The sequence below is a fragment of the Vicia villosa genome, unplaced genomic scaffold, assembly GCF_029867415.1.
Source record: "Vicia villosa cultivar HV-30 ecotype Madison, WI unplaced genomic scaffold, Vvil1.0 ctg.000029F_1_1_1, whole genome shotgun sequence".
NCBI lineage: Eukaryota > Viridiplantae > Streptophyta > Magnoliopsida > Fabales > Fabaceae > Vicia > Vicia villosa.
In genome coordinates, this window is record NW_026704961.1 from 790,888 (window position 1) to 807,134 (window position 16,247).

General features: G+C 34.4%; 2 protein-coding genes across 2 annotated transcripts; both read left to right on the plus strand.

The window, feature by feature from the left end:
- The first annotated feature begins 10,021 nt into the window (after positions 1–10,021).
- Positions 10,022–10,686, plus strand: LOC131622305 (two-component response regulator 24-like). Its single transcript, XM_058893332.1, has 2 exons — positions 10,022–10,270; positions 10,357–10,686. Exons 1-2 carry the CDS (start codon positions 10,055–10,057, stop codon positions 10,540–10,542), a joined length of 402 nt encoding a protein of 133 aa, XP_058749315.1. The 5' UTR covers positions 10,022–10,054; the 3' UTR covers positions 10,543–10,686.
- Positions 10,687–12,383: 1,697 nt separating this feature from the next.
- LOC131622276 (uncharacterized) lies at positions 12,384–12,862 on the plus strand. The gene is made up of 2 exons (XM_058893300.1): positions 12,384–12,527; positions 12,641–12,862. The coding sequence occupies exons 1-2, from the start codon at positions 12,384–12,386 to the stop codon at positions 12,860–12,862; spliced, it is 366 nt and encodes a 121-aa protein (XP_058749283.1).
- The last annotated feature ends 3,385 nt before the right edge of the window (positions 12,863–16,247 follow it).

The following is a 16,247-nucleotide window of genomic DNA, read 5'->3' on the forward strand; positions in this document are numbered from 1 at the left end:
AAGTTAAGGCTTCATAAATATTTATAAATATTTATATGAAGGGACACTCTTCACCTTACAATCTAATTCTGTAAGGATGAGTTATTCAAATTCTAATTATATTATGGTATTACGAATCTATCAATTGAGTTATCTATAATTTATGTCTGTTCACAATGTCTAATAGTGTTAGATGTAAGAGAGTCTATTGAAAAAAAATTATCAATTGAGTTATCTATAATTTATGTCTGTTCACAATGTCTAATAGTGTTAGATGTAAGAGAGTCTATTGAAAAAAATTAAGTCTTACATATCAATTTGAGCCATCTGTAGTTCATATCTTGATGTGAGTGGGTGTATTGGAGAAACCCAAATTTCACATTAGTTAATGAATATCTCTTACTTTTTACAAGTCAATTTTATAATGAAAAATTATGATAAACTCTATTTCTGAAAGGAAATACATTCTCATCATTGAAATTCACCACATTATTACGTTCTTGTTCCACTCAACCTAGAAAAGTGTCTCATTATTGAAATTCACCATATTGTTACGATCTTGCTCCACTCAACCTAGAAAAATGTCATACCAAATACATGTGTTTAAAATAATTTAATTTTTTTTGACAGAAAATAAATGATATTCATTCATTCAAATCGATAGAGTACATCGTTGCAATACAAATTCAAAATCGCCAAAAACAAAAAGGATGAATCTGCGAACAAATCCACAACATCCATGTTAATAGCATAAAACGGCAAATTGCACATGCCTACAAATATTAATGTATTGACTGTATTGAGATGTCCGAAATATTCATGCTTCCGGATCTGTAGCGTTGACGGCACCAAAGTCATTGATTGAATCTGCACTAGATCGAAACTAATCTTTTCACGTGAAAATATATTACCATTATGCTCAGACTCCCTCTACTTCTAACGTTGATATCTTTTACAATAGTCAAACCAAATCTTGACTAAATGCTGAGATACTTTTCCTACAATACATAAAAAATCATTGAAGTTTGATACAACCGCGAACTATTTTTTCTTGGTACGAAGACAAAATCATAAAAAGCCATATAAAGCCACATACAAGGTACATATCTGAAACAATCTAATGTTTAACAATTAAAAGGTACGTTCAAAAATACATTTCCGAAAATTGAGGGATATTTTTAGAATTGTATAGAATACTTTTTGAATTTTTAGTGAGTTAAGAAATTTCCATTATTTTATGGGTAATGTTAACTCCTGTCCTAGAGACACCAAATTAAGAATTAATTGAAGAAATAATATCTTGAAAATTGTGCATTGATTTTGATGAAATTGATGAAAGTATAAAATTAATTCTGTTATTATTTTTTCAAAATAATTTTTTTATAAGTAGATTTCTTTTGGCATTACACATATTTAATATAGCAAAAACAAAAGGAAGCAATATTTATAACCTTAATCAACAGATCATCTTAACGCTGACAACATGGTTTAATTTCTTTTTTTTTTTTTCTTAGGCTAACTTCATGGTTTATTTCAATCTCTTCATTTAAAAAAAGTTTTATATGAATTTTGTAACTCTTTAAAATATATCAAATTAATTATTTTTGTCTAATAAATAATAAATTTAACGATCAATTTTTAAAAATTGTATGTTATTAATTAAACAAATTTTTTAACATGATATGTTTTAAAGAGTTAAAATACTAATATATTATTAACTTTTTTTAAGTTAAAAAGCTAAAATGAACTTAGAGATTTACTTATAAAATAAAAAGAAATTAAGCCTTTTATAAATAGTTAAGGTACTAGATAAAAAAAAGTTGCCAATGGATAACACAATAGCTTCAGATCTTGTCCTCCAATAAACAAAGCAATATTTGTTTTTATCTATGAACAAACTCATTAAAAGACAACAATATTCACGTCTATTTAATACTTTATGTTTAATGTCTTAATTAAAAAAAAATATATAATTAATTTTTGAAGTTTGTTTTACTTATATTATTTAGGTCTCGCTAAACACTGTCTTCGAGGCACTCTTTAAACATATTAAATAAAGAAAATATTTTTTAATAAAAGTTAAAATTTTAATTTTCAATAGAGTTTTAATGATTAAATACATGCATTTTGGTTAGCATTTCCGATATTATTTTATGGAAAACTTATTTATGTATATACTTTAATGTGCTCTTCCTTTCCTGTGCTCTAATGTGAATCAAACGCCTAAACAAGTATAACTCACCATAGTGATGAAGAAATTCAGAGTAATGAATAATGATCCTAGGGCGAACAACAATACTAGGAGGGAGCGTATGGCGAATTGCTTGGAGGGAAGGTCCTATTTTAATTTTTTTGATTGAAGGTTACTAGTATACTTTAATTAGAATCTTATAGCGCATTAAATATTAGTTCGCTTAAACAATGATACATACAAATATTTTTCTATTCATTAAATAAGAGGGGTTGGTTACTCATTGCATATTTAGCTTTTTTTTTTCTTCTTCAAATCTTATAATCTTTTGATATTACTCTTCTAGAATCTTTTGAATTATACCTAACACATGATAATACTCTCAAGTGCTTACCATTATATTTTGAACATGTCAACCCACTTTATCTAGATTCTCCATTTTCACAATCTAAAAAAAGATCTATTAGGGGTCCCCACATCATCAAAATATCGCTTTCCTCCCCTTTACAAAAAATGAGACACATTGAGGAGATACCCACTTTTATGCACAAATACATTGATCGAATTATAGATGTTAAAGGTGATGGTAACTGTAGATTCTGCGTGGTCTAAAATTTACTAGTTATGGGAGATGAGAATCATACACTTGTCTATCAACATCTTATCAAAGAGTTGACGACCCATAAGGAAGATTATACGAGGAGATACGAGAAAAAGAATAATACGGTGTAATTTATGATGCTCCGATTCCTTGTGTTAACGACCCAACACCGGAGAAAAATGGATGTGTTTCTATGAAATGTGTCATCTTGTGGCAAGTTCATATGCTAGAGTTTGTATCTATCTAACAATGTATGGTTTCTCGACATTTTTTTCTACCACGAAGTTGCCCACCAAAAACCCTACTGAACGAATTATTTGTATTGGATGATTTTCAAAATTTGCATATTTTGTACAAGTTTATTTGAAACCAGGATGTTCTCTAACAAGAATATCCCTTGAATGGACATTTCATCCTAAAAATAGCAGAAACTTGGCTGCATACCTTTTTGAATTAGATGGAAGAGTTTGACAAGTTAAATGATATTGAAAGAGAGTCGTATAAAAATATTAACATGTATGTAATCAAGGGATCCATGTGTTATTTGTTTTCCTTTGTTAAACTTCACTCTACAAGATTTACCAAAAACAGAAGGTTCACAGAATTCCAGTTTTTCGACTTTGTCACCACCTAGTAGATTTTGTTTCCCATATTCGACAAGGCTCCTTTCACTGTCGTGGCCCAATCTCATATGCCATGGTTTTGTTTTCAACACATGTTTTATGGAGGCAAAATCAGCTGATCCAGTTACAACCTCTGCCTCAAGGGTATACAAGCCTTGTTTCTTCACACGCCTTTCAAGACTTCCTTCGACCCTCCATGACTTTTTGGATACCTTGCTCTCCTCTAAAAACGTATCCTTTCTTATCGAATTCACCAAGAGAAATCACATTTCTCTTTAGATCAGGTACATATCTGACACTAGTCTACAACTTTATTGCTCATCATGGAACTTGAATCTTACAGATCCAATACCTATAATTTTGCTGGCTTTGTTGTTTCCCAGCAGCACTAATCCACCATCTTTATCACGTAATTCCTCAAATACTTCTTTGTTTGGAGTCATGTGCCAAGTGCAACCTGAATCCGTAATCCACTCCTTTTTAGAGTCGCCACTTGAAACTACAAGGACATCCGATGATTCAAAATCATCTTGCACAATAGTTGCATTGCCATTTTCTTACCTCCATGATTATTCAGGCATTTAGAAAACACCTTTCTTGTGTGACCCTTCTTCTTATAGTGATAACACCTAATTCCAAGAGCATCTCCACCATATAAGATTTTTGCCGACCTTTACCCTTCTCCTTCTTAAACCTGCCATCTTTATTTAAGAATTTCCCCTTAATGGACAAACCTTCACCCACATATTGTGCCTTGTGCTCCTTTCGTTGATTCAAATCCTTAGATTACAAGGCCCCATTGAACCAGTAAGGCTTGCATCTTTAAGTGCCATAAATTGATATCATTCACACTGGTGAATTTATCAATCTCATACTTCGTTGATGCCATCTTGATCCACACTCACTACACTAGTTTGTTGTGATAATCGCTGCACCAATAACAAATAAAGACTATGAGAAAGATTGATTTTTCTTGAACAAACACAAGAAACCCTTCAGTTTACGAAAAATAGGGAAGATGAAAGAAGAACAAAAAATCAGGATTGGTTAAAACCATTTTACTATTTACTTTCTCAATTAGGGCAAATCGATTACTAACAAATATCAACAAACCTTAACCCTCTCTCAAAAACCTGAGAGAGCAACCTATTTATAGGCTACAAGCTAACTTATACCCTAAGCTAACTTGAACATTAAGCTAACTAAGCAACAAGCTAACTTATACAACTACATGCTAGAACATGCTTCGACTACACCATGCACACCTTTAACACTTGCATGCTTGAACAAACTTCAACCATAACATGCATTTAAACCTATCGAACCATGAAGCTATCCCTATCGAGTCTATAGTTTGGTCCAATATACCATAAGAAAAAGACCCACAAAGGGCGAGGCAGAGACAAGAGACTATAGTTGAGTCCATAGCGCCTTGATGGACACCCATTTTATAGTTTGGGCCCCATTCCCTAGACGTACCACTCTTTTATTGAATATGTCGCCTCTCTCCAGGAATAGTCACCCGACATGAGAAAATGGGAAAATGACGTATCCTCATTCCTTAACAGTACAAACCGGGTCATTTGAGCATGTTCTCTTAAATATCAATGGATTAACCGTCCACTCTTACATCTTCTTAGTAATATGTATTATTCCTAAAGGGCCTAGGATCCAAGCACATGAGCACTATAAATTCCTTAACACTAAAGTTGAGAAGGACAATCTCATTGTGATACAGAAAACCGTACTCACAGAGTTTCTCACCCCTTACGTGAGCTAGCTCTCAACCCCTTTACATACTTTAAAACCTTTGACAACACTCAACCATTAAGGGTTGTCAGGTATTGTACTATTTAGCAAGTATAATTGACGCCCACCGTGGAGCTCGGTAAAAATGACTTAAGCTATGCTCATAGTTATTCACTGTTGCTTTCACCATCTCCTCACGAGGATGCTTAAACAAAGCTCCAATATTGGCGTCAACACCATCTCCTAAGTTTTTTTGGGGGAGGAGAATTTGTTTCCTATTAGAGAAAGTATGCTCAAAAGGTTTTTACAACCAACCCCGTACCTGCTAATGTCGATAAAATCTTGGGGAAAGAACGAGAATCCAAAACCAACTTCTCAAGTGAAGACATTGTTGGTGTTCTTCCTTACGACAATAACCACATGGTCATAATGGTTATGTACGATAATTGGGATATGAAGTAAATATTGAATGACCCTGGTAGATCAACGAGTGTACTATTCTATAATGCCTTCTAAAGGATCCAACTCGAACCTAACAACATCAGAGCATTCCAAGGTTCTATGTTGTCCTTTCAGGTGAACATGTACTGGTAAAGGTTCACATAACACTTAAAATTACGTTCGGCTCAGAGAAGATCACCAAGATGATTCAAGTGAAGTATCTCGTAGTAGACGCCTTGCCCCCTTATAATGTCATCTTCAGAAGACCCATTCTTAATTTACAAGGGATGAACCTGTCCACCCTTCATTAGAGCCTCAAATACCCATTACTTGATGAGTGGGTCGGTGTAGTTATTTGGGACTAGGAGATTTCCTAGGAATGCTATTAGAGAAACCTAGAAATGAGGATGGAGTTTGTCGCCTTAGGCACCGCCCCTCATCCAAATAAATATGACACCGAAGAATTAAGATGGGACCCTATATTGGAGATAAAGAATGAAATGGTTACACTAATAGAATTCTTGAAATATGTCCAAATTGACCCATTAGAGCACTAAGTTACCAAACTGAGCACCCATCTATGTGAATATGAAAAAGTGGAGTTGGTCTTCCTGCTCAGGTGGACCATTGACTTGTTCGCATGGGAACCTTTAGATATACCAGGCATAGATACCAGAGTGCCCGAGATGAAAGACAATATGGCATTCGTAAAAGATAGTCAACAATGCCCGATATACATAAACCCCCATCATGCACTAACTGAACTCCTCTTCTTTCTTATGAAGCCTTGTCCATTTTACCGGCGGGGCATGGATATTCTAGGTCCTTTTCCTCTAGCTCTCGTTCAGCTAAAGTTCATGATTGTTAGAGCAAATTATTTCACAAAATGGATAAAGGCTAAATTCATATCTAATATTACAACAAAAAGGGTTCGCCATTTTTATTGATAGACAATTATGTGTAGGTTTGGGTTTCCAAGGTTCATCGTTTTGGACAATGAAACTTAGTTTTCCAGCATTGCCATGGTTTATTTCTTTCACGATTTTGAGTGCAAAGAAAGTTCATTTATATTGTCCATTCACAAGCGAGTGGGAAAGCATAATCAGCAAACAAGTAACACTGAAAGGGATTAAGAAGTTGGACGACGCTAAAGGATTATGGGCGGAGCAGCTGCATAAAGTATTATGGTCATATCACACCACTCTTCACTCAACTACCAAAGAGACTAATTTCACTCTGGTATACAGGGTAGATGCCATGTTTCCTGTTGAAATCGACAGGCCTTCCTGTTGAGACATGTCTTTGTGCCTTCCCAACAGGGAAAACTACAACCCAAGTAGGAAGTACCATACCTCATCTACTAGAAGTTACCTCACAGGACCTACAAGTTCAAGGAGTTTGATGGACGTCTCATCCCCAGAACTTGGAATTTAGTAAATCTAAGATATTATTATAGTTAATTGTTAGAAACGCGAGTCACATATGGATGCATGAATCTCTTTGAAAAAACTATTATAATTTGAAATTACTTATTTTGGCTTTGTTGGCAATATGAATGCTAGATTACACCTAGAAGATCCTTGTCGTCTTAAAATGGGAAATATGAATGTTGAAATTCTCCTGGAAGATCCTTGTTGCCTTAAAATGGAAATATGAATGTTGGTCTTTTAGTGAAAGATCCTTGCCATCTTAAAAAGGGAAATATGAATGTTGGACTCCCACGGGAAGATTCTTCCCGCCTTAAAAGCGCAATATGAATGTTGGACTCCCACTAGAATATCTTTGTCTTCCTAGAAAGGAGTATTATAAACGTTTTTTCCACACGACAACTCAACTAAAGTCTCGCATAAGGACTCAAATAAAGTATCTCTTGGGGGTCTATACTAAAGTCTCTTATTAGAGACTAAACTAAAGTATTGCTTGAAGGACTCAACTAAAATCTCGCTTGAGGGACTCAAGTAAAGTCTCGCCTTGAGGATTCAACTAAAGTATCTTCTAAGAAACTCAACTAAAGTTTCACCTAAGGGACTCAACTGAAGTCTTGTCTAGGGCACTAAACTAAAATCTCTCCTGAGGGGACTCAAGTAAGGTCTTACATGAGATACTCAACTAAAATCTCACTTGGGAGACTCAACTAAAGTCTCACTTAAGGGACTCAACTATAATCTCACTTGAGGGACTCAACTAAAATCTCACTTGGGGGACTCAACTAAAGTCACGCTTGAGGGACTCAACTAAATTCTATCCTAAGGGACTCAACTAAAGTCTCTCTTGTGGGCTCAACTAAAGTCTTGCCCAAGGGACTCGGCTAAAGTCTTGACTAAGAGACTCAACTAAAGTCTCTCCTGGGAGACTCAACTAAGTCTTGCTTGGGGGAATCAACTAAAGTCTCACATGAGAGATTCAACTAAAGTTTATCTTGGGGGACTCGACTAAAGTCTTACACAAGAGACTCAACTAAAGACTATCTCGGGGGAATAAACTAAAGTCTCGCCCAAGACACTCATTTAAAGTCTCGTTGGGAGACTTAATTAAAGTCTTGTCTGGGTGACACAACTAAAGTCTTGCCTGAGGGAATCAACTAAAGTCTTGCCTTGGGGAATCATATACTGTCTCGCATGGGGAACTCAACTAAAATCTCGCCCAAGGGCCCCGACTAAAATTTTGTCAGAGGAACTCAACTTGAGCCTTGTTTAAGTTGCTTAATTTAAGGGCCTCTTTTGGTGTCCAAATGAAGGAAATGAAACTAAAACACTACACCCTTTATAAGCTCTCGTGCTTGAGGGACTGTGCATCTGTATATCCAAAAGTGGCCCAAAGGGGAGAGGCGGAGATAAGGGACTTGGTTGAGTTCATAACACCTTATTGAACACCCATTTTCTAGTAGGCACTCGTTCGCTAGATGTGCCAGTTTTTATATTGCATACATCGCCTCTTTTTAGGAATGGTCATGTGACATGGGATTGAGGCAAAATGATGTGTCCCCATTTCTTAATGGTACAAACAGGGCCACTTGACCACACTCTTCAAAATAGCGGTGGACTAACTATCCACTTCTACATCCTCTTAGTGGTAGTTGCTATTCTCAAAGGGGCTAGGGACCACTATAAATAGCTTAACACTAAAGTTGAGAAAGACAATCTCATAATGATACAGAAAACCACATACACATAACTTCGCATCCCCTGTGTGAGCTAACTCAACCCCACAATATACCTTAAAACTCTATCAATCCTTAATTTGTCACATAGTATATCTTTTTAGTAAAGACAAATTCAGACAAAATTTTCACCTAATCAAATCAATATTTTTTCAGCTGAGCTAGAGCTTACAAATGAACTTAATCATATAAATTTTAATCAATAAAAAATCTGTTAAAATTTATGTTAAAAGTGTATAAATAGTTCTCTACATTTTTTGGGTAGTATAGTACCAATGTGGCTTTAAATTTTTGGAGACTTTGCCTAAAAATGTCAATTTAGACAACAAACCATATAGAGTTTTGGTTAGACACATACTAACTGTACAAAAATATGTAAACTCTTTTTACCTTAAAACCATATAGAGTTTAACTAGGTTTAAAAATAGTATATATGATTGTACTCCATTATAATTTGCTTTGCATAGTATATATATAACATATGGATAAAGATTATATATATAAGAATCTAATGCTATATATAAGTAGGACTAACTAGCTAGTAGAATTCTATGATTCTGAATGCTGTTGTAGACACCACTTAAGCTATTATGCTTCTCCAGCTAGTAAATAAAGTTTTATACGTGGACATGTACACGTACACATAGTTACTTCTATTTTATTCTTTTCCTTGTATTGTAATCATTATTTTCTCTCTCTTTCCTTTTAACTCTTTTGTATTGTAAGGTTTAGGTATACACTCGATGGCTATAACGAAGAAGAAACAAAGTCACAAGTTTAATATGGTTCACTCATTTCCTCGTGCCAATGAAAATGAAAGGCAAGTAGCAAAAAAGTATCCATTAAAAATATACATGAAAATATTACTGTCTTGTTGTCTAACACAAAATAGAAAAAAGATGTCCTACAAAATTTATTCAAGATAGGAATCACCCCCCATTTTTGGCAAACTATCACTCTCCCTTAGATTTTGTGATTTTCAGCAGAATCTAAACACATAGCACATCGAATTCAAGTTGATGTGTACGTTCATCCAATTGGGCACTTCATTTTCTTTTGAATTATGTGAAATGAAAATAAATATAATATCTCTGGAGTCTATATATATTCATGCTCATTTTTCATTTCCTATACTCATCATTAGTCTCATCAAAATCTGGAGAAAGAGTTTCTATATCCAGGTTAGTGCTAATGCTATACATTATATTCAAATCTACATATATATATTTTTTGATGTATATTAAGAGGAAATAATTTTTTTTTTGTGTAGACGTGAAAAAGTTGCGATATCTTCTAAAAAGAAAAATCGAATGACATCACTTGAAAACTTTACATCCAAGTTAACAGCACTTGTTGTAGATGACACTGATCTCATTCGAAAAATTCATCAAAAAATGTTGAATAGTTTAGGAGTGAAAAGTGAAGGTGCGAAAAATGGAAAAGAAGCACTTGAAATTCATAGCTATGGCAAAAAATTTGACCTAATTCTCATGGATAAAGATATGCCTATCATGAATGGCCTTGAGGTATATACTAATTAGTTATTGTATTATATATTCTCCAAGTTTAGAAAAATATGCATGTGTTGATTTTATGTGTTTGTTATATGTAGGCAACAAAGGAACTTCGTGCAAGGGGAATTTGTAGCACTATTGTTGGAGTGTCATCACATTCAATGGAAGAGGAAATAGTCAAGTTTATGGAAGCGGGACTAGATGAGTATCAAGAGAAGCCTTTGAACAAAGTGAAACTTAGTTCTATTCTTGACAAGATCAAACACAATCTCATGTCCAATTGAAAATCCAACCCTACTATGTGATGGATGCAAGTAATTGAAGAATATGTAGTATTTGTATTTCTTTCCAATTTCCTTGTATTCTTTTTCATTTGAATCGTTTTGTAGCTCTATGTTTTTAAGAAATAAATTATTCTATCTTTTTTAGTTACTTTCTTATGGATAAATACGTTTCGGTGATTAATATTTATACGATACCTGTTTAAACTTTTTAACTTAATATTTTTTAAATTGGTATCCGACATCTGTATGATGCAAGTACAATACATACTGTACTATTCAAAAAAGTGTTTCATAGAATTTTTTTAACTATACATTGTAATATTCAAATAAATAAGTTTTTTAAAATGATTTTTAACAACAAATATATAAATATAGGTTAAATAATTTTCTATATATAATATTAATATTAACATTTACATATATGTGTTGTGTCCGGTATCTACTTTGAGACTTTGATAAAATGAGATTATAAGAATCGATCTTAGTCGCGTTGCAATCGTGTAATTTTTTTAATTTTAATGGATATAAATATTGTGATATTAATTATAATTGTTGCGATATAAATTAATTAATATTTAATTTTTTTACCATAAAAACAGTAAGTTTGCCACCTTTAAAATATAAAATCTGTGGTTCTAGTATAGGTCTACGAGATCTTGTATTTTTTCAAACACTTACCTGAACCAGTGCACAACAGTGATATCAAGATCTTACACAAAAATATATTTGTAGGGCAAGGATACAGTAAGGTTCGATAGAGACTTTTAACTTTACTATAAAAGCTTCAAGTTAGATCTTTTGCTGACGACATATGTTTCTTTCAATATAAATATTATTATAGATGTAATTTAATTTTAAGAAACCTAAAGCAAGGGGCTTCAATGGCCTAGAAGTTAGGCGGGCCCTACAGGTTACGCAAAATTAGGAAAATTTTTAAGACGACCTCTTATTCAATTTATCAATGCTTGTATATTAGAGGAACTCTGATTAAAGAATGACTTCATTAATATTCTTCACTAATAGAAGATTAATTAATTAATTTTTTTTCTACGGGGGATTTAGACCATCTCCAATGGTGCAACCCATTTTTGAGTTCTTTATGGGTCCCACCAGCTATATCATCTCAAAATAATTTATTTAATTTTTATTTTATTGGTGTAACTCTAATGGGTCCCACAACTTTACCTCATAAATTAATTTGATTGGGTACCACAAATTTTTACTAGTTGCATTGCAATGCAACTTTACTATGACATGGCAAATTATTTCAATATTTAATTATTATATTAATATCCAGCTGGAGAACTCAAACAAAAATACCACCATTGGAGATGCTCTTAGAAGATTAATTAAGTCACTACTTAATCATTGTTTTCATTAATATTATTTGTGATGAATTTCATATAGGATTGAGCAAGTCAAATCACACTTCTCATATTTTATAAGTGGGTTAAATGGCTTTCACCCCCCTGCAATAGTAGCGAGATTTGATTTTCCCCTCTATTAATTTTTTTTTTGTCCTGGCCCCTTAACAAAAAAAAAAATCCAAAATGAAAAACCTTATGGAGCCAGATTCTCTCAATTTAGCATACGTGGACAGAATGTTCATGTTGATGTGGCATGGGGTGACACGCTGGCACTTTGCATTTTATAATTAGGGCAATTTGCAGGAAATCCCCAAATCACCGTCTTTTTCATAAGGTACCTCCATATCACCATATCCCCAAATCACGATTCTTCCAGATTTGTACCTCCATATCACCATCTTCTTCACGCTTCTTCATCCGTTGCATCATCTTCTTCAAACTTCTTCCTCCTTTGCATCGTCTTCTTCGTACCAAATGTCTTCTAGCAAAAGTGTCGTTAGCTGCAACTCCTACAATTCGAATGTTCCTACATGTGGATGTAGTCGTCCTATAAAGATGTGGGTAGCTAACACCGTCAAAAATCGCAACCGAAAATTCTGGAAGTGCAGAAATGCAGGGGTAAGTCGTAATGTATGAATCGTATCTATTGTATTTGCTGGGTTTAAGTCGTAATCTGGAGAGAAGAATTTTTTTGTCATTTAAGTCGTAATCGTATTGTATTGTCGTTGCAGATGGACAATAGTTGTGACCTTTTTGCTTGGGATGATGAAATCACACCTTCAGAACAAGTATGCAAACATTGTAAGTTGGCAAAAATGAAGAATGAGTTGGTAGAAGCAATGCTGGAAAAAACCAAGGTGAAGCAGGCTCATTTGAAGAGAAGAATTTCCCAACTGAAAGTGATGTTGGTGATGTCTTGGATTGTAATGGGTGTATTGTACACTTATATGTAATGTAATGCGTGTTGTTCCAAATGATGTGTAATGATTTGTAATGATGTGTACTGATGTGTTTGCTCAATCAATGATAAAAGGTCTTATATTTTGGTGAAAAGCTTGGTTTAAAATGTGTCTGCCATATTTCAGTATAACATAGGAGACATAACCATTGTTCCATTGTTCCAAAATAACAAAATTTGTTAACAAGATTTGGTTTAACAGGTCTTACATATCAAAATAACCATTGTTCCAACGTCAACCAAATTCATAATTCAGTACAACCAAAAAACATAATCATTGTACCAACATAAAACATAACCATTGTACCAACACAAAACATAAGTAAAAAACAAATGTTCACTAGCTAATTACATAACTAGGACATATCAGCATCTAATAACTTAACACTTCTTCTTTAATTTCTTCTTTCCACGCTTTGAGTCATCATCATTTTTGTCTTCATCAGTTATAGTCAATGGCTGATCTGGATTAGCACCTGGCCCTATGATTGGTTTCTTAAACCAGAATAATTTTTGTCTTTCACTTGTCCTCGTTTTTATATGCTTCTTAGGTGACATCTTTGCCTTACCTTTCCTTTGTGCATTGCCATTCATAGAAGAACATTGGGTAGAGTTAATGTCTGGAAGGCTTGATAGCAGTTCATTAGTGATGTCTCCAAAAAAATTAATGTTGACTTGTGTTGAACCATTATCTGCAGGGTCTTGTACATGTTCAGTTTGTGGTTCAGCCTGTACCTGCCCTTCAGCCTGCCCTTCAGCCTGGCCTTCAGCTTGCCCTTCAGTTTGAACTTCAGATAGCCCTTGAGTCTGAACTTCAGATAGCCCTTGAGTTTGAACTTCAGTTGTACCAGTTTGAACTTCCACTTTCACTTTCCTCTTCATCAGTCAAAAACAGAAATTGTTAACTCAACATACATATTTGGATTTGTTAATTCAACATACATGTTAAGAATAGTAGACATACCTTTCTCTTTAGTGCATTGGGATCTTGAGTTGTGCTTTTGCAAGTTTGAGCATTGTGACCAAATTTGTCACATTTAGTACACATATAAGATACACCTGGCAATCTCCTCCTCCTTGCACCATCTTCACCACACTCTCTGATCCTTAATTTTTTTGGCCTGCCAGGACCTCTCTTGTACATAGGGGGTATTATTGGCTCAGACTGTACTTCAGGCCACATTTCTTCACCATTTATTGGGCTTATAGCAAAACTATAGCATATGGCATACTTGTCCCTGTGGTAACAATGGTCTACAAAATCTTCTGGATTTTGTTGTCTAAAACCTAGAGCAGCAATAGCATGTCTACAAGGGATACCAACCAGCTCCCAGAAATTACAACTACAAGATCTCTTAGAAATGTCAACTATAAACTTCTGACCATTATAGGAATGATTCACCTCAAAAGTCTCATCCATTGCCCAGGTGGGCAGCCAATGTCCACTAAGCATGACCTCTTTATCAAGCCTTTTCCTAGGAATTGGCATTACTTTATGAGGCCATTTTTCAGCTTTAGGGATGAGGCAGAACACCTATTCATCAAATACTTCCTAATCCACTCGCACATTGTCAAAATAGGTTTGTCTCTAACACTTAAAATGGTAGCATTAAAAGATTCAGAAATATTGTTCATCAGAACATCACACTTAGGATAAAAGGAGAAGGCATGCTTACACCAGGCCTTTGGAGGAACACCCATTAACCAGCTCCAGGCATTAGGATCTACCAACTTTAACTCATTCATCTTCTGAAGCCAACCTTGGTAGTATGTGGATTTTGCAGCTTCCATCATGAGATCTCTAATTAGGGCACCTCCTCCAATTTTTTTTTTTTGAAATTAGCATATAAATGCCTTAAGCAAACTCTGTGCTCAATCCTTTCAAACATCTCTTCAAACACTGCAACAAGACCCTGAAATTTTACAACCATTAGCCACACATAAACCATTCATCAAACAATGCAACAAGTAATTGTAACTTAAATCATTAACACATACCTTTTGTTGGTCTGATATAAAGACATATCTGCTACTATGGCCCACATCATTCATCAACAGTTCCAAAAACCATTTCCAGCTTTCTTTTGTTTCAGTCTCAACCACCCCAAAAGCAAGTGGAAAATACTGATAATTAGGAAGACCTGAAGGAAGAAGAGCTTGATACATCTTTCAGGCTACGACATACCAAGTGGGAAGAAGCGTGCTTAACAATAGAGAAACATAAGAAAACCATAGGTGTTCTTCAGATGGAAACAAAGAAGCTTGCATCAACCATCAGAGGTGTAGAAAAAAATTTCTTTATTAAACTCCAAACTTGGAAACTTAATACATATTGAAAATAATTTGAAAAATAGTTCGAGTTTACTTGATGGAATGATGGAGTTTGGAGAGATGGCCAAAAATGTGAAAAGAATAGGTTTTGGGACGAGCACAAAAAAGATGAAGATTCCCTCATAGAAGGTTGTTCAACCTGAAAAAGAAGTATGAGGTTCGAAGGTTGGACCACTGGTTAAAACATCGTGCACAACATATTTCACCTCTTCACAGTAGTAAAAAGAAGCTGCCTATAAAATGTCGCTATTGTGGAAAGTTTGGACATATACAACCTTATTGCTTCGAACTACATGTATATCTTCAACATGATAGTCTAAAGAAATTGAATATTAGAGCTTGCAAGAAAGTCCATATCAAGAAGAAGTGGAAACATAATGCTAATTTAACTGGCTCCATAACATATACATCGCGTAGAGGTTTCTCTAGTGAATGACAATATTTTGTCACTCTTGGCTATAGAGCAAAAGGAAGAATCAAGAGCTCAAGGAATTTTACCAATCCCGGTCGAGAGGAGGTTCTGCTGAGGAAAAACTCAATGGCCAATATGAATAGCATAAACCATCCCTGTGATCAAAGCATATGAACTTCTACAAATCTAAAGGTGGTGACAATAACAAGGGTAAATAAGTTCTCATGAAGAAGGTCATATATGAGAAAGACATCATGGGTTTATAAGGTATTGAGATTGATAAAGAGAATACTCAGAAAAAGGAAAGACCAACCAAGATGTTTGGAAAGATGTCTCAAAATCTTACTCAGGATTCTGAATTATCTTATGAGGATTGTGTCATTAAAAGGAAGGCTGGTGGTCAGGCTGGAGGTCCTCCCAATTTTGAACAGCCTTCAGTGGTTCAGAAGAAGCTAGATAAGAATAGTGGTTACAGCATAATTCCTCCTATTATGTCTTCTCATAAGTCTGGAGGTATGATTAACCAAAAACTTGATAGGTTGTTTGGTGAAGCTGAAACTAGTGTATTGAAGTCTAGCTGTAAGATGTATGTATCAGATATTTCTCTCCACAACATCCCACTTGATATTAAGTCTGA